Genomic DNA, 19,554 nt, shown 5'->3' with positions numbered 1-19,554 from the left:
AGATACATGGGACATAAGGCTTTCCTAAAAGCTGTCAGGAATTCTCTCACTAAAAGGGAACTGAAGGAGCGGATTCCAGGTGTCCATCTTCCGTTTGTTCAGGGGACCACTGATAAGATTGCAAGGATTCTCAAGATGCATAGTGTCCCTGTAACCTTTAGGCCCCTTAACACCATTCGTATGTCCCTCAGATCAGCAAAGGATCCTATCGACCCTAAAGATATGAAAGGGGTATATATTATCCCTTGTTCCTGTGGGACCCCTATATTGGTGAGACAGGTCGCTCCATCAATCAAAGGATTAGTGAACATGTAGCTGACCTTAAGCATAGGAGATCAAAGTCTTTGGCTTTAGCTGAGCATGCAGAAAAAACCAATCATCATGTTTGTATTGAAGAGGCTAGTGTCATTGCTAGGGTTTCTCAGTTCCATCATCAGAAATTTAGGGAAGCTCTGGAGATTGAAAAGAGGCCAAGCAATCTCAATAGAGAGGATGGTTGGAAAATCAGTAGATGTTGGGTCCCTGCTCTCTCTTCCTAGTTGCTTCCTTCCTTTCCGCCCCTCCTCCTCCCCTCCCCTCGTTTCTGGTCTCTTCTGTTTATAATCAGTTAATTATTTTATCTGATTGTGTCTGTACCTTTTTTTTTTACCTAATATTATTTTATTCTAGTTAGTTAATATTTACAATTATTTTATCTGATTAGTTTATGTATTCATTTTTTCTAACCGAATATTATTTTACTGTTTTTTTTTTGTATTTTTTTTAATGTATTTATATATTTATATTTTATTTTTATGATTTTATTCTAATGTATCTTTTTTTTTAAACCAAGCTTAAACTCTTTAAATAGTTATTCATATGTTTTATTCCTTATTTATATTTGCTTCTATGTTTGGTCTCAGTGGACATTAACCACCACCACCACCATCATCATTAATTTGTTAATGACTTTATATATAATTAATTATACATTTTATTCTAATATTTATAGTTTCTAATTCCTTTTAACAACCAATTAAATTAAATTATTTATATATTTATTTAGTCCCTTATTAAATTAAATTATTTATATATTTATTTTCGAGCTAAGGACCCTAGTCCATTTTAGCATTGGCCTAGCTAGCCATTGGAGGCTCTCCTCAAGCTATTTAACATGCAACGCTGGATCTGGTTCTTCAACTTGTCCTAACAATGAACCACACTGTTGGTTTGAAACGCGTCGACAAATGATAGAAATTGTGAATTAAGCCGAAAAATCTCTCATAAACCTGATATGGATCACAAAAACCTCAATTCAACAAGAAAAAATTAAATTAACATTGATCCATCTTAAATATCCATTTTAACTTAAATCTATCTTACTATCCATTTTAACTTCGAATCTCTTTTAGCTACAAAGGTGCATTTGAGTGAAAATCATGGTAGATTTAAAACTAAAATTAAAATATATCTCAGCGAACAAGTCCATATGCCTTTGTAGGGTTGTGTTGACGGGAAGCTTCTCCTAGCTTTACCCAGCTTACCCGTTTTATCGGGTTAGGTTAAGTTGGAAGTAACGCGAGTTAGTCCAAAGCGGAGAAAGGACAGGGGTAAAGAAGTTTGGATATGATATGATATGATGAGACGAGATCAGATCTGCAGAGAAATGGAATAGGCGCGATCCTTGATATGCGTGGAAGCAAGTTACATATACATACAATGTGGCTTGGTTTGAACATTCTTCTTCTATTGCTGTGCCTGAATCCTGGTGTGAACGTAGTAGAGGGATCTGTACACAAATATGTTGGAGCAAAGTTTAGTGGCAATGGAAATGCTTTTCTGCTGTATGGAGGAAGCGAGGGTCTCAGGGCTTCCTCCTCTTCTTCATCTTCCTTGGGTAAGGACGTGGTATCTGGCGTTAACGACGGAAGATCTTTTATCAGGTAATAAATAGATCACTCCATCTTAGCAGATCTGCCTTCTTTTTCTCGGAATTATTTACTCGCTACTAATCGGTTGAATCATCCATCCAATTTTGCCCATTCACGCGTGGTGGACTTGTAGATTAATTCACATATCAGTACAGATCAATTTCCATTGTGGAACTGGAACTTACTTTGGGGACGGAGCTTTCTTACATAGGTGGAAATACACGCGCATGCGTTTTCAGCATTTGAAAACTTAAAAAGCTCGCATTGTCCAGTGGGATCATGGATCGATCTTTACGGCAGGGACATTAAAGTGGGCCAACACTATTGTGCCCACTCACTAACAGATCCCATTTAGTATTTTATTATGTCGCCCAGATTTGAGTATGTATGTATGTGAATTGGAGATTTGGGGACGGAATATTTATACAGCAGAAAATGGGCCAACATTGTCGTGCTGACTGACTGCTTGGATTGTTTTAGTGTTTAAAGAATTAGGGAGAAAATCTGGGGCTGGTAAGTGCAAACTAACCAATCATTCTGCATAATTTCCCTGAGTTGAAAATATGCGATTTTTTGGAGATTCTAGTGACGGAATAAATTGAGGTTAAATCTTGATTTGTTGCAGTTAAAATGGTTTTTTAACGGCATATTTGGATTCAGCACCCTGAAAACCCCTGGAACGCTTTGATTGTGCAGAAACTAACTATCAAACTTGCGATTCCAATAAATTATTGCCGGATTTTGACTGGAAAAACCCACCGAAAAGACTTCCAAAAAGTCTCATTATAGACAACTGCAAAAATATCAGTGTGGCTATATAAAGGGAATCATAGTGCTGGGTAGTTTGCTAATCTTGACTTCATGTAAGGTCCCAATTGTCTGTCATTAATGTGGCAGATAGAAGGTGGTCTTAGTGGTCTCTAGTAATATGGTGGTTAAAAGGTGGCACAGTGGTCCGTGATTTATGCTAGAACTAATCACTATATAATGGCGTCTAGTACCCCATTGTAATGCGCCATGTGACTGTGGAATCATGCAAACAAAGTAATATTCAATATTCTTTAGAGTGGGGTTTTTTAACATGGTATTAAAGCATGCGAACTATCCCGCGTTTGTGATGCGTGCATAAAGATAGTAAATATTGAGAACTAACAGCACAGTCTCTTATTATTATATGCTTGCTGCAAGTTCCCGTGGGAGCACAGTTTGCAATGATGATTATACACAGTGCAAGCTTAAGTTCATGTGGCTATGGATGAAGTCGTGAAAGGCTGTTATATGCTTGCTGCAAGTTCCACGAGAGCACAGTTTACCATGAAAGACCATTATATGCTCTCTTGCAAGTCCTCTCGAGAGCAGAGTTTGCAGTGATGATTATATATAGTTGCTCAGCCCTCCCACATAATCTCACGCTTGCCAATCTGATATGGAGATTCAACCCCTTAAAAGATTCAATCGGTCTCTCCAGAGTCCAAACTACATGGTTCTTTCTGTGCATACTCGCTAGAACAGATCTATTATAGTTCTTCCCTGGGAGCAACTCACCTCTAGTTCAACAAGCTTTGACAAAACTATAGCGCTTGCAACACCACTTAGTCCCTTATTTGTCCATTCATTCAACCTAGGTCTAGTTTTGAATGCAGATTGCTTGAAGGGCAAAACCTTCAAGAGCATTGAATCCTAAAAATATAATCCTTGCCCAAATAGTGAGTGTACAAGTAGTGCTCCCTAGGTGCTCCCATAATGCTCTTGGGATGCTCCTAGGAGCTTTAAAAATGCTTCCCATATGCTCCCTTAATTTTGGTTCCTTGGTTGCGGGAACCAAGACGAAGTTCCAAAAGGTTGGTTTAGGCATGACTAGGGTTTCGTGGTCGATTAAAACACTCACTCACTAATTTATCCTCATTTCTCTCATCTTTGCTAGCTTTTTGAATGGGTTGCTTATTAGTTCTCGAGGAGCAGGTTTGTGAGTTCTTTAGGGAGACTGAAGGCTGTCGTAGTTATATTCAACCACCATTCGAGATTTGAAGAAGTAGGCTTGCCCAAACTCGTTTGTTTTTAAGTTTTTCCATGTGTTGTAAACTAGTATATTTATTATGTTGAATGCTTGAACGTTCCATTCTCCATCATTCTATTGCAAGTAGCAAAGTATTTTCCAGATTCAACAACCATGATGGGCATGACAGTGTGATTTATCTTTTTGGTTGCACTTTTTGTTATGATGGTGGTGTTGCAAAGTCAAAAATTAAAATACTCATGATTAGGAGCAATGTTTTTAAAACCGGAACCGGTGACCGCACTGGTCCACCTAATGAACCGGTTTACCGACTGGAATCGGTCTAGTCGGGACTGGTTTGGTCTAAACAAACCGGTGCTAAAAAGTACATTAAATAATTAATTTTTAATGAAACAAAACTATTTTTAAGATTTAAAACCATGATTCCAAGCCAATAGAGACAAAATATGCAAAGTTTGCTCATTTATAGACCATGTAAAGGTGAATATATCAAAATGGCACCGAGTGCAATACATATCATCGACAAAATAGCAAAATACATAAGCAATGAGGCTCTAAATGGCCTATAAAGTCCAGAAACGATGCTGCAAGCTATGAGGCCATTGGCCTACTACAAGTCTATAGTGTACACATGATCAATCATCAAGTTCATCACCACTACTAGCCATAGGATCATCATCAGGAGATACATAGACATCATCTAGTTCAGAGTCCGAGGATGCCTCAGCCTGATCTGCAACCTCAGTATCAATGCCACCAATAACAATAGAAGTGGACCTAATGGAAGCACGAGTTTGTCGACTTGCACGACTAGTGCCTTCCATTGGTTCTTTGCCTTTCCTTGATGCCACTACTGATCTTGGTTCTGATGCCGCCACATAATCTTTTTCATCCCCCGCTAAAGCCATGTCGATATCAAAATCAGCCTCAAAGAGAGGATCTTCAGTCTCCTCCACCCATTCTGATGTTGGATCAATATCGTCCAACACAATGGGATCTAGATCAGGTGTTTTTCTCATCATTTGGTTCCTCCTCAGTCGAAGGTTGTATTGCATGAAAACAAGATCATTTAACTGTTTTTGTTCGAAACAATTTCTCTTCTTTGTGTGTATGCGCTCAAAAACAGACCAATTGCGCTCACAACCTGAAGCACTACAAGTTTGACTGAGGACTCTAATTGCAAACCTTTGCAATTGAGGGCACTGGCCACCAAATGACTCCCACCAATGTGTTGCAAAGAAAAAGACATTAATTAGTAACTTAGTTTATAATTTGAATTGTAAAGAACGTAAACAATTTTAACTTGAAAAGAAAAACAAATTGGAAATTGGAATTGCTTACTTGGTTGGTCCACATCTCTTGCCATCTTTGCAAGTTTTTGCCAAAAGTACCTCCTGCCATATTGAAAACAGTAAGCTGTCTATGTATTTCCAACTGGTTTGCATGGCTAGGGACCATGCGCTCCAAGCAATCAATCAATCCAGCTCTGACCTCCCCATCATGCAGATCTTCTAATCGATTTTTATAATGATACTTTGGGTTCAAAAAGTACCCAGCTGCATGTATAGGACGATGGAGTTGATTGTTCCATCTGTTATCAATGATCTTCCATATACGGCCATATTTAGTTAACTTGTCCTTGTAAGCTGCCCGTATCTGCTCCTTTGCCTGATCCATAGCCTCATAAATGTAGCCCATGGGCAATCTTTCCCTATCCACCATCCTTAGCACCTTAACAAGGGGCTCGGTAATTTTCACAAGCTCTAGAGACCTTTTCCAAAAATAAGTGGTAACACTTTCTCTTTGGTGTCTTTTCCATCTGGTCTACAAGCCCATCAAGATTCAGACCATTCTTCAAAGGAAAATATTTTCTGCAAGTTTTTATGTTGACCATTGAGACATTGCAACGTGAGGAAGTGATTTGCAAATCTCGTAATTGTAGGCCTAACAAGCTCTTTGCCCCCAGTGCGTTTCCTCATTATGCTCAATACCCATGAGTGGTTGTAAATGTATTTTGTAATGCACTTGGCATGCTCTATAGTGTTTTTTACCCACTCCACTTTGCTTATATCCTCAAGCATGAGGTCTATACAATGTGCAGCACATGGAGTCCAAAATATGGTCTTATATTTGGTCTCAAGCATCTTTTCAGCAAGAACATAGTTTGAGGCATTATTGGTGATGACCTGCACAACATGTTGCTCCCCAACTTCTTGAATAATGTTATCCAAAAGCTCAAATAGAAGTGCTGCATCCTTTACCGTATCAGATGCATCAACTGATTTCAACAACATGGTTCCTTGAAGGCAAGAAACAAGGAAATTAATGATAGTGCGGTTCTTTCCATCGGTCCATCCATCTGACATGATGGAACAACCTGTTTTGAGCCATGAATCTTTAAACTCAACCAAATACTCATCAATGGAAGATATCTCTTTTTGCAAAAGAACTCTCCTCAATTCATGCAGACTAGGGCCTTTGAAGCCTTTTCCTACAGCTATAACAGAGTCCCACATAGCTTGGTAATAAGGTGAGCGAGCAACATTAAATGGGATATCTGAATCATACCACCATCTAGCAATGTATTGATGAGAAGTTTCTTTGCATTGTCTTTTCCAATGTTGATCGAAAGTAGGTTGAGAACTTGGCTGGGAGGAAGTGGGATTAGAAGAGGCAATGTTGGCAGAATATGAGAAATAACTTTGGATGTTTGTTCTCTTTGTTCCTTTTAATGGTTGGCCAAAAGAAGGATGAACATAGTGAAAGGGGTCATTGGTGGAAGGGATAGAAGAGGAGTCTTGAATCTCATAATCATCATACCCACTCTCTTTCATGGCTTCTAATAATTCCCTCTTCCTTGCAATGTCATCTTGGATGGCCTTCTCCCTAGCCTTATCCTCATAAAACTTTTCAAGCTTGGAAATGTATTCTGCCCTAATAGGACCTAACAGTGCATTTGGTGCATCACATGGCTTTACTTGGCCTCTTATCCCAGCCAAGTGTTGTTTCAACTTTAGAATACCCCCACCTCCAATAGATTTATGGCATAATTTGCATATCATTTTTCCATCAATTACATCACAATGAGCCCATGCACTGTCTTTTCCTTTTGGAGCCATGTTTGCTTGAAATAATAACAATTTGCAAAGAAATCTGCCATTTAAAAAAAAAATTGCAGCTAAGCAACATGGAAAACCAAAAATAAATGTAGGAAAACAAATGCACATGCAAGCTACAAAATTTGATAGCATAGAGCTAGAGAGTTCATAGCACAGATGATAGAAGTGAGAAGTTATAAATTTATAACACATAAAAAAATTTAATTCATGGACAATAGTCGAATGAGGAATTTTCAAGTGAAAATCCTTACCTAGAAATGCAAACTAGCTTCCTTAGCCTCCTCTTGAAGATGGCAACCCCACTGACAGCTACACACTATCTCCAAAATAGTTCCAACTCCAACTCCAAGATGACTACTTCAGCAAAAACTCAACACTCTCCAAGCTCACAAACACTCATAAACACTCCAAATCAGATGTGTGAGACAAATGAGAGTGAGAGGGGCCTCTTAAAGGCTTGGAGAGGGTGTTTTTGGAGGGAAAACACCCTTAGTTTCCCCCCAAAACCCCTAAAACACAGTCAAAAAGTCGCTTTCTCAGTTCACGGTGGGCGTGCCTCCTAACCGGCCAATTTAGGACGAAACCGGTTGGTTTGATACAAACCGACCGGTTCCGTCCTAAACTGGCTTGTTAGGACCGGTTAGTTGCAAAAAAAGGCGAAGTGACCCCTCTGACCGGGTTTTTTGGCCAGTTTCAACAATGGGCCTGCTAACCACCTGATTAGACCAATAACCGGTTAGCAAGGCCGGTTTTGAATACTATGATTAGGAGGAAGAAGAACTAGAAGTGGGTACCACATACCATGGAGAGGAGGAAGAAATTGTAGTATACCTAGTGGGGTAACATGAGGTATGTAGGGAGGTTAAGGTATCCAATAGGAATAATAGTAGATATGAGTTTATATATTATTGTGGATGGAAGCCATTTTGTTAATTTTAGGTATGTTCTATGCTGAGAGCAAATTTACTTCAATTTTCCATATTAGCTCAATATTAATTCATTTAGTATGATGGTAAAATGCAAATAGGACATAAGCATAAATCGTAGAAGACAAGAGGACACAAGATGTGGTGCCAGCCGGGGCAAACCCCAATGTGGGGAAACCCTTGATCAATTCTTCTTATGTTCTTCAATAGTTCAACAGAGAGAGATTGTTCATAAACATCAGAAGTCAACATTTTGACTTATCAAAATAAGAGCAGAGATCTTCTCTAAGAAGATAACACATGAGGTAGCTCATCTGAACTTAGGTGAAGGTTACTGCCTCAGCTGATCCTTCAAGGTGACTTCATCATCATGCTGCACCCATCATTGTGTTGCACCTCATCATCATGCTGCACCCGTCATTGTGCTGCACCCAATCACTGAGCTGCTCTCATCACTATGTTGCTCTTCATCATCATTATGCTGCATCCTTCATGCTGCACTGTGCTGTACCCTTCATTGCACTATGCAAGCAATACATCATCATCATGCTGCTACACCCATCATCATCAAGCTGCTGAAATACATCATGCTACTGTACTCATCATCATCAAGCTGCTGCAATAGATCATGCTGTTGCACCCATCATCATCAAGCTGCTGCAATACATCATGCTGCTGCACCCATCATCATCAACCTGCTGCAATACATCATGATGCTGCTATACATCCATGCCCATCATCACTGTGCTGCATCATGTTGCACCCATCCTCACTGTCACATATGTTGCATACTGCAATACTGTCATGGGACAACCTTAGCTGCTTGCTATGGCTTGCAGCCTAGCAAGCCAACTAGCTGTAGCAACCCTTCAAATCATGCTCATGGATCATCACCAAAATGCCCAGACAATCCTTAATTAGGCCACACTGTCATCTACAACAAATCATGACAGCAATACAAGACTACTAATGAGCCTCTCTTAACTGCAGATAAGAGTTGTGTAATAAGTCTTCCTCCATGACAACTTCTAAACAATGATAGTCCTTCTCTTCCACGCTGGAAGTTCCACTACCCTTGGTCTTAGAATAGAGACCCTTTTCGTTGCCAAAAGGCTCCTTCTGCTTGTTGCATATAAGAGCTTTACAAACTAATTTTTCTGCCAGCGTATAGGAGTCTTTGACTGTGTATAAGGGTCATGCTTTGAACATCAATTAGGGCTCTTTAGAACTTTGGATTTGGCCTTCACACGCTGCTGGTTAAGGCCTCTTGCTCTGCGTCTTAGCTCCCCCTTTAGGACTGCAACTAGGGTAACATAGGACAACAGCTAGGGCTAGATATGAATCCCTTCTTGTTGCGTATATACCCTCATGGATTGCGGCCTAGGGCAACCTTAAGTGTTGCGGCTAGGAGACTGCGTTAAGGTCATCTCCATAGGGTCATCACCATGACAACGTTAGGCTGCAACCATGATTCCTTTAGGACAGAGCTTAGGTCTCTCTGCGTTTAGGGCATGACAACATTAGAACCCTTGTTCCATGACTACGTTTAGGAGGCTTCAACGTTAGGGCTTTATTTCCATGCTAGTGTAGGTGTTTCTCCATGATAATAATAAGGCTTCTTCGATGGCTGCATTAGGCTTCTCTATTAGGGCAATGTAGAGCCTTCTCCATCATAGCTTCTAGGGCATCTCCTATTAGGGCAGTGTATCACCTAGGGCACTCCCTCTAGATCTCATCTTCATCAAACCCAAAACATAATGAAGAGAGATCACAAGAGTGTGTGTGTCAAATGACTTAAAGTTCTCTTCTATTTATACTAAAACGTGGAGGATAAGTGGGGGCAATTTGGTTGTTGGTTGACCTTAACAAATTGTCCCATAATACAAATAAATTCATATCTTCATGAATACATGTCAGAATCGGATGATCTTTAGATCAATCCTACACCTCTCGACAAGAGGAATTCAAGAAAAATATTAGCTGCCATAAATAAGAAGACCCACATGGAGTTTGGCCCTAGTTGCCAATTTTAACACTCCTTCTCAACTAGGGAGAACTCCATCTGCTAATCCATCTGCCAGACTGTACTATCTCTGCCATCAGTGCCCTGCACTTCTCTGCTCTGCTGAACTAAGAAGAAGATGTGATCGAGAATGTATCATACCATCCTCTACTGACTCGAAGTCAGTTCCATATAAAAGAGAGTGTCTCATACCACTCTTACTGATCGGAAATCAGTTCCTAAATAAAGAGAGTGTATCATACCACTCTTATTGATCCAAAATCAGTCCCAAAAGAGAGTGAGTTATATCACTCTTACTGACCCGAAGTTAGTTCCAATTGATCCCAGATCAATATCATCCTAGCATAGGGAGTACGGTAGTAACACGATGCGGCCATCAGTACTACTATGGTCCCTATCCTCATTTCCCTACTCATTGGCTAGATGAGAGGTACTTCCCATGAGTCCCAGACTACATGGGTAGGATGTCTCAGCAGGAGAAGGATGAACCATTCATCCTGCCTACATGTCACCAGGGGTATCCTAGGGGAAGGCTAAACCACTCACCCTATGACTGTGTCTTAGCGGGAGAAGGATGAACCACTCATCTTGCCTACATAGCAGACCACTAGGAGAATGCTGAACCACTCACCCTCTGGTTGCTTCTCGCTCCAAGATGTACCCCCAAGCCCCTTGGAGATCCCAGAGCTCAATGTCCATATCATACAGGACCCTTAGGAGAGAGTCTCTCCATGACTCCTAGTCATTCTCGGAAAGTCAAGAATTTGACCTTTCCCAGGGGCTTCGACAGAATATCAGCAACTTGCACATCAGTCCCAATGCGATGGAGCCTTCTTGCTCCTCGATGTACCATATCCCACATAAAGTGGTACCTGATGTTTATATGTTTGGAGCGATCATAGAACATGGAATTCCTTAACAATCGAATCCCCCTCTGGTTGTCACAGAAGATCACGATGGTATCTAGCACGTGTCCAAACAGCTCACTGAAGAGCTTCCTCAACCAGGCAGCTTCACACGAGGTCATACTCGGCCTCAGCGGTGCTCAAAGCAACTAACTTTTGCTTCCTGCTCATCCAGGATATTAAAGCAGAACCCAAAGAGAACCAGCACCCAAAAGTGCTCTTGCGATCCTCCACACTGTCTGCTTATTCAGCATCAAAATAATCATGCAGCTACACATTCCAACAGTGTATCTCAATCCATGAGAAATTGTGCCCTAAAGATATCTCAAATGATTCCTGGCACCAATCCAGTGAGGCTCAACCATATATGAGCTCAACTAGTGTCACAGGGTTCGTCGAACCTAAAGGTTGAGGTCCGAAATTTGTCGAATTTCAAAAAAAATCTTAAGGTTCGTTTAGGTTCGAGAAGGTTCGGTTCCTGCTCCGTGCATTAATTTTATAACGGCATTCATATTGTTATTACCCTAAGGTTTAGGTTCGAGAAGGTTCGGTTCCTGCTGCTGTGTCCTAACTTGTACAGTGTTCCACATAATCGTCCCAATCTCCCAGTGAGCTTGTGCGCGATTTCTGAGTCATGGTTCAAATTTGTTTGCTTACGCGTTGACATTATTATAATTTTACAAGCATTATAATATATTGCAGTATCGAAATCTGCGTACATACATTATAATGTGTTAAAAGCATTATATTATAAGGTGTCAACATTATTATAATTCTATAAGTATTACAATGAACTGTAGTATTGAACTCAACGTACATGTATTACAAGCAATACAATATGTTAACACATTACAATGTATTGAACTCAGCTTATATGAGGCATTACGATAGGCTAATGTATATTTATTATTATTATCATTATAATAATAAAGATAAGTTAACATAATTTAAAAATTATATATTTTTACAAGAATTATTTTAATATATTTTAAATTATATTACATTAACGAAATTAGGGTATTGTTATTTTAAATATTATAAAATAATATAACTTATATTTATGAAAAATTATAAATTTATTGATATAGTATATGATAAAAATTATAAATATATATTAATTATAAATGAATATAAAAGATTTATGTAATTTTAATTATTATATATATTTTTAAAATTATATACATGAATGAACCTAATGGCGAACCTCATTCGAATCTCATCGAAAAATTCGAACTCGAATCAAACTTATTTGTAATCGAATTCGAATTCGAACCCAAACCATGTGACATTGAGCTCAACATGCTAACTGCAAAACATATATCCAGACAGGAGTTCACCAAGAACATCAATGTTAGTATGAGTTTATGAAACTTAGAGGCATTTCCCAAATCAAGTCCGGCATCACTATTGCATAACTTCTTAAAGTTAGGCTTCATCGAGGTAGTCACAGGCTTGCAGTTCACCATTCCAAATCTGGAATCCAACTCTCTCCTACTTTTGCAAATGAGAGGGTCTACACCTGTGAGAAAGAGGTCGTTCTCATAAGGTACCAGTATGAGAGGTCTATCATCCACAACCTTTAAGCAATGGTTTGGATCAGCTTCACTCCTAGTGAATCTCAGCTTCATCAGATAGCTGTTTATCCTTTCATACCAAGCCCCTGGGTGCTTGCTTCAAGCCATAGAGGGATTTCTTCCACCTGCATACATGAGATTCCCGATCATGAGTCTCAAACCCCTCGGGTTGTGTCAAATTCGTGGACTTGCTATATGAGGGAAATGGTCCCCTTCTAAGTTTTCCTTCATTTCATATCAAACATGTACCCCCATGCTCTTCTTGAATTCAGGTATCCCTGTCACCATCTGACTCACATCGGGTAGGGCTTCATAAGAAAAAGACCTCCGGTGCTATAGAAGAGATGTGTCAACTGACATGGTCCCCAATGGACTTCCTGCAACTTGATACAAATTGCCAACCTTGAAATCAAAAGCATCTTTTAAGAATTCCTTATCCACACACGTACCTTTCCATTGATGAATGCCACCTTGAAACCTTTGACTTCCATTGCCGAAATGGACACCAGGTTCTTCTTGAGATCAGGTACATAAAGAACTTCTTGTAAATGAATCATGTTACCCTCATTCAATTGAGGGGTAACATTCCCTACACCCTTTCCGGAATAGGTGGCATTGATTCCATGTATAATCTCCACGATTTTTTCCTTCTCTATCAAATTAGAGAGAGCTTCCTTCTATCCGATGAAGTGCCTTGAAGCACTACTATCAATAAGCCAGATTCCCAAAGAGTTTGGAGGAGAAGTAGTGGAGAGGGCTAATATAAGATAATACTCCTTTAGCTTATCAGAAACAACATTTGATTCTTCATACTTGGAGTTCCTTGCTTTCTTTGAAGAGTCAATCATTTCCTTGATCACTTGCATTCCTTTTTGCCATTGAACCTGTCATTCCTTTGATCATTGAAGATGCCCTTGGAATGATTGTTATCATCATCAAGTGATGTGTACCTTCTATTCGGACACTCCTTTGCATAATGGCCAAACTCATTGCAAGCAAGGCATCTGCCTTTCCTTCCACCCTTAGGTAGGCTATTAGATGCTTCCGCTGCGCCACTCTAATAATCTTCTTTGATTCAACTTCACCCTTGGTGAATAGGAACCCACTGAGCCTTTTGTCCTTTCCAACTGTCTTCGGTGATTGCTCTTTCACTCTTGCTTGGGCTTTGTCTTCACTTCAGCTTTGATACCATGTTAATTTTAGGTATGTTCTATGTTGAGAGCAAATTTACTTCAATTTTCCATATTAGCTCAATATTTATTCTTTTAGTATGATAGTAAACAGATAGAACATAAACATAAATCGCAGAAGACAAGAGGACAAAAGATGTGGTGCCAGCCAGGGACAAACCCCAATGTGGGGAAACCCTTGATCAATTCTTCTTATGTTCTTCAGTAGTTCAGCAGAGAGAGATAGTACATAAACATCAAAAGTCAACATTTTGACTTATCAAAATAAGAGCAGAGATCTTCTCTAAGAAAATAACACGAGGTAGCTCATTTGAACTCAGGTGAAGGCATACTACCTCAATTGATCCTTCAAGGTGACCCCATCACCATGCTGCACCCATCCTCCTGTCACATATGTTGCATACTGCGATATTGTCATGGGACAACCTTAGCTGCTTGCTATGGCTTGTAGCCTAGCAAAGCAACTAGTTGTAGCAACCCTTCAAATCATGCTCACGGACCATCACCAATATGCCCATACAATCCTTAATTAGGCCACGCTGTCATCTACAGCAAATCATGACAGCAATACAAGACTACTAATGAGCCTCTCTTAACTGTAGATAAGAGCTGCATAATAAGTCTTCCTCCATGACAACTTCTAAACAATGATAGTCCTCCTCTTCCATGCTGGAAGTTCCACTACCCTTGGTCTTAGAATAGAGACCCTTTTCGTTACCAAAAGGCTCCTTCTGCTTGCTGCATATAAGAGCTTTACAAACTGATTTTTCTGCAAGCGTATTGGAGTCTTTGATTGTGTATAAGGGTCATGCTATGAACAACAATTAGGGCTCTTTAGAACTGCGAATTAGGCCTTCACACGCTGCTGGTTAAGGCCTTTCCCTTTGCTTAGCTCACCATTTAGGATTGTGGCTAGGGTAACTTAGGACAACAACTAGGGCTAGATATGAGTCCCTTCTTGCTGTGTATATACCCTCATGGATTGCGGCCTAGGGCAACCTTAAGTGCTGCGGCTAGGAGACCCGCATTAAGTTCCTCTCCATAGGGTCATCACCATGACAACGTTAGGCTGCAACCATGATTCCTTTAGGACAGAGCTTAGGTCTCTCTGCGTTTAGGGCATGACAACATTAGAACCCTTGTTCCATGACTGTGTTTAAGAGGCTTCAACGTTAGGTCTTTATTTCCATGCCAGCGTAGGTGTTTCTCCATGATAACAATAAGGCTTCTTCCATCGCTGCATTAGGCTTCTCCATTAGGGCAACATAGAGCCTTCTCCATGACTGAGAAAAGCCTTCTCTATCACAGCTTCTAGGGCATCTTCGATTAGGGCAGCATATCACCTAGGGCACTCCCTTTGGATCTCATCTTCATCAAACCCAAAACAGAATGAAGAGAGATCATAAGAGTGTGTGTATCAAATGACTTAAAGTCCTCTTCTATTTATACTAAAACGTGGAGGATAAGTGGGGGCAATTTGGTTGGTGGCCGACCTTGATGAATTGTCCCATAACACAAATAAACTCATATCTTCATGAATACATGTCGGAATCGAATGATCTTTAGATCAATCATACACCTCTCGACGAAAGGAATCCAAGAAAAATATCAGCTGGCATAAATAAGAAGACCCACATGGAGTTTGGCCCTAGTTGCCAATTTTAACACATTTCTAGTAGATAATGCCCATGTGGTAGTGTGAACACAATGAAGGCTAGAAGGTTCCACCTTCTTGAAATATCATTTTCTAGAATGTTTTTAGGAGGTAGATACTATTATAAATAGAAGTATAAACAATGCAATAGAGCATGGTGAAGATTATTATTGTAACACGCAAGTATTGCTTGAGTAGTAACTTCCTTAAGGACTACTATATGGTGTTACACCACCTCAAGGGTTTTCTCTACATTATTGTGTTAATTCTTTTGTGTGAATGATTTCTTGTTGAAATTTAAAGTTGATTTTGGATTATATCTTCAGATCTATTGAGATTATGATGGCGATTGAGGTTAATAAAAATAATTACCTTCTCTTGTTGAATACATTCATGAACTTGTAATATAGAGTTCACATGAAAATAAATTCCTAGTGATTTCCTCATCCTTTTTTACAACATGAGACCTCCTATCTAAAAATACCTTTTTGTATTCTTTGTCAGAAAGTGCATTTATCTTAGTAATGTCCAAAGATTGCTACCATATGTCAACATCTTTTGTTAAATGGCTAAGGATCCAAATTCTCCAAAACGTGGCCCATTTATTCTTTGTTTCTTTGACGTATTTTTCAATACTTTGACTATCACCTTTTCTTGTAAAATACATATTACTTGCCATAATCCAAAAATAGAACTAGGTTTTGAAGAAAAATCACTTTTCCATGGAGCTTTTGAAGGTGGCTAAATGAAAATGGGCAAAATGATGGCAACATTTCTTTGATTTGCTATTACGATCCTAATAATAAAATGCCATATCCATTTTTCATCTAATTACACTGATTTGATTGAAATCTCTTCACTCTATAAAAATATATCAGATCTTTAATTCACGTGGATGTCCCCAAAAGAACCTTTAAACTGCTGATTTTAAATGAGTAATATCTTAATTGTTTGTTCTTTGTTTTGGATGTTTTTTTCTTGGTTTTTTGTTTAAATTTTTCGAGAGGATTGTAGATTTGTACTTGCTTTCTGTTAAAATTGGCAACTAGGGCCAAACTCCACACGGGTCATCTTATTTATGACAATTGATATTTTTATTAGATTCCTCTCTCATAGAGGTGTAGGATTGATCTAAATATCATCCGATTTTGACATGTACAAATGAATATATGAATTTATTTATATTATGGACAAATTGTCAAGGTCGACCAACAAACTCATGTAGGCTCAGAAGCCCAACAATCACGTCTATTCATCCTCAACATTGCATATAAATAGAAGGTGACTTGGCCTCATTTGGTCATCACTCATCTTCACACATCTCTCTCTCATTTGATTGGGTACGAATTTTTGGGCATCTTCTCTCTCCACACGTGCGAAGGAAAGACAACAATTTTCTGTTTTGGACGTTGACCAGCGTTGACCGAATTTCAGAAAGGGTTTGACTAGCATTGACCAGCGAACATTGACTGTGGTTAGGGCTGACCACAGGTTGACTGTTTAACCAGACTTTGACTGGGTAGAATTTGATTGTTTTGAGGGTTGTTTCATCTTGTTGTTTGGAACCGAAGTTTACTGAAGTTGACCGAATATTTGATGGTCAAATCTTCCCCGTTGACTAGCATTGACTTTCTTGGTTAGGGCTCTTTTGCTGCAGTTATAAATTATCAGAATTTGTAAATTGTATTATCTTTCTCCGTTGAACTATTGAAGACTAAAAGAAGATTTGATCAAGGGTTTCCCCACATTGGGGTTTGTCCCTGGCTGGTGCCACATCTTGTGTCGTCTTGTCTTCGCTTGTCTTCTATTGTTTATGTTTATGTTCTATCAACATTTTACTTACATGTTTATGTGATTGTTAACTGAAATTGATATTGGGCTCATAAAGAAATTGAAGTAATATTGCTTTAAAGCATAAAACATACCATTGTTGCCTAAAATTAGCATGGTATCAGAGCTGAGGTGAAGACAAAGCCCAAGCAAGAGTGAAAGAGCAATCACCAAAGACAGTTGGACAAGAACAACAAGACTCAATGGGTTCCTCATCCTGCTTCTCGACTGAAGACAAGCTCCATGATAAATCTGACTATCATGGATGGAAGATGTCTCTTGATTTGACCTTGGAAGAGAAGGAAGTGATGGATTATGTGTAGGGTAAAATCCCTTAGCGTCTTTCAAATGCACCAGCTACTGCGAAGACCAAGTACAATAAGGCTGAAGTCAAAGCTAAGAAGATTATCAGGGATTCCATTGACAAGCATCTGGTGGCCTATATCTCCGAATTGAATACCTCCAAGGAGATATATCACAAGTTGGTCGACATGTTCAAGGTTAGTATGCTAATCATATTCTCTTTCTCAAGAATAAGTTGAAGGATATTGAGAAGGGCAAGGACGAGGACATTCAATCCTATTTCTTGAGGATTATTGAGATCAAGAATGATCTGCTTTCGATTGGAGAAGTCATTCCTGATAGGGAACTTACTCTCACCACCCTTGGAGGACTCCCACCTGAGTGGTATGTATTTAGAATCACTATACTCAACAATGATCGAATTCTAGGGTTTGAAGAATTGATGTCAAGATGCATTCAAGAAACAAGAATGGTGGAGCAAGAAATGCCTTCTAATAGAAGCAACCCCACTGCATTCTTCGCTCATGCCAAAAGGAGGAATAATGCAGGGTCTAAAGGTCATTTCCATGGAAAACCTAGATCTAAGGGAGGAAGGAAGGGCAGGTGCTTTGTTTGCAATAAGTTTAGCCCCTATGCAAGGGAGTGTCCTAATGAAAGGGATACACCTCGAGATGATGACTATCATAAGTTATAAGTTGAGAAGGGCAAGGACGAGGACATTCAATCCTATTTCTTGAGGATTATTGAGATCAAGAATGATCTACTATCGATTGGAGAAGTCATTCATGATAGGGAACTTACTCTCACCACCCTTGGAGGACTCCCACCTGAGTGGTATGTATTTAGAATCACTATACTCAACAATGATCGAATTCCAGGGTTTGAAGAATTGATGTCAAGATGCATTTAAGAAGAAACAAGAATGGTGGAGCAAGAAATGCCTTCTAATATAAGCAACCCCACTGCATTCTCCGCTCATGCCAAAAGGAGGAATAATGCAGGGTCTAAAGGTCATTTCCATGGAAAGCCTAGATCTAAGGGAGGAAGGAAGGGCAAGTGCTTTGTTTGCAATAAGTTTAGCCCCTATGCAAGGGAATGTCCTAATGAAAGGGATACACCTTGAGATGATGACTATCATAAGTTATAACAACTCCAGGGGCAACTTCAACAACAACAACAACGATCAAAGAAATGGCAGGTCCAATGGCAAAGGAAAAAGGAATGCAGGATATCAAGGAAATGGTCGACCCTCCAAGAAATCAAGGAACTCTAGGTATGATGAATCCAATGTTGTTAACAATAAGCAAAAAGAGTACTATCTTATATCAACCCTCTCCACTGCCTCTCTTTCGGACACTTTGGGAAATTGGCTAATTGATAGTGGTGCCTCAAGGCACTTCACTGGATATAAGGAAGCCCTCTCTAATCTAATAGAAAAGGAGACAGACTTGGAGATCATCCTTGGAAACGATGCCATCTATGTCGTGAAGGGAGTAGGGAATGTTACCCTTCAATTGAATCAAGGTAACACTATTCATTTGCAAGAAGTACTATATGTACCCGATCTAAAGAAGAACCTGGTGTTCATTTAAACAATGGAAGATAAAGGTTTCAAGGTGGATTTTATTGATGGAAAGGTACGTGTTTGGAAAAGAAATTTCAAGGATGCTTTTACTCTTGGGTTCAGGGTTGATAGTTTGTATCAAGTTGGAGGAAGACCATTGGGAGCCATGTCTTGTGACACATCTCTACAATTTGAACTATGGCACCGATGGTTCGCCCATCTTCATTATAAGGCCCTACCCGATGCGAGACAAATGGTGACAGTTATGCTCGAGTTCAAAGTAGAGCATGAAGGTGTATGTCTGAGATGTGTCGAAGGAAAACTTACAAGGGGACTATTCCCCTCAAGTAATAGCAAGACCACAAACATCTTGCAATTGATCCACTTCGACATATCTGGTATGATGCTTGTAAACTCCTTGGGAGGATACTTATATTATCTCACCTTTGTGGATGGTTATTCTCGCAAGACCTGGATCTACTTCTTGAAGAAGAAGGATGAAGTGTTCACATGGTTCTGACATTTCAAAGCCTTGATCA

General features: G+C 39.5%; 1 protein-coding gene across 1 annotated transcript in view; it reads left to right on the top strand.

Moving 5' to 3' along the window:
- Positions 1–1,581: 1,581 nt before the first annotated feature.
- The window catches only part of LOC149168615 (uncharacterized), a 125,321-nt gene continuing 107,348 nt past the window's right edge, over positions 1,582–19,554 (top strand). The window contains exon 1 of the mRNA XM_089428345.1: positions 1,582–1,922. Within this exon, the coding sequence (XP_089284471.1) occupies positions 1,669–1,922 (254 nt within the window). The 5' untranslated portion in view covers positions 1,582–1,668. The remainder of the gene's footprint in view (positions 1,923–19,554) is intronic.

The sequence above is a fragment of the Pinus tabuliformis genome, chromosome 4_2, assembly GCF_031772625.1.
Source record: "Pinus tabuliformis cultivar Carrire ecotype Pingquan chromosome 4_2, CPIR1, whole genome shotgun sequence".
NCBI lineage: Eukaryota > Viridiplantae > Streptophyta > Pinopsida > Pinales > Pinaceae > Pinus > Pinus tabuliformis.
The sequence above is the reverse complement of the archived record's forward strand: the minus strand, read 5'-3'. Positions and strand labels throughout refer to the sequence as shown.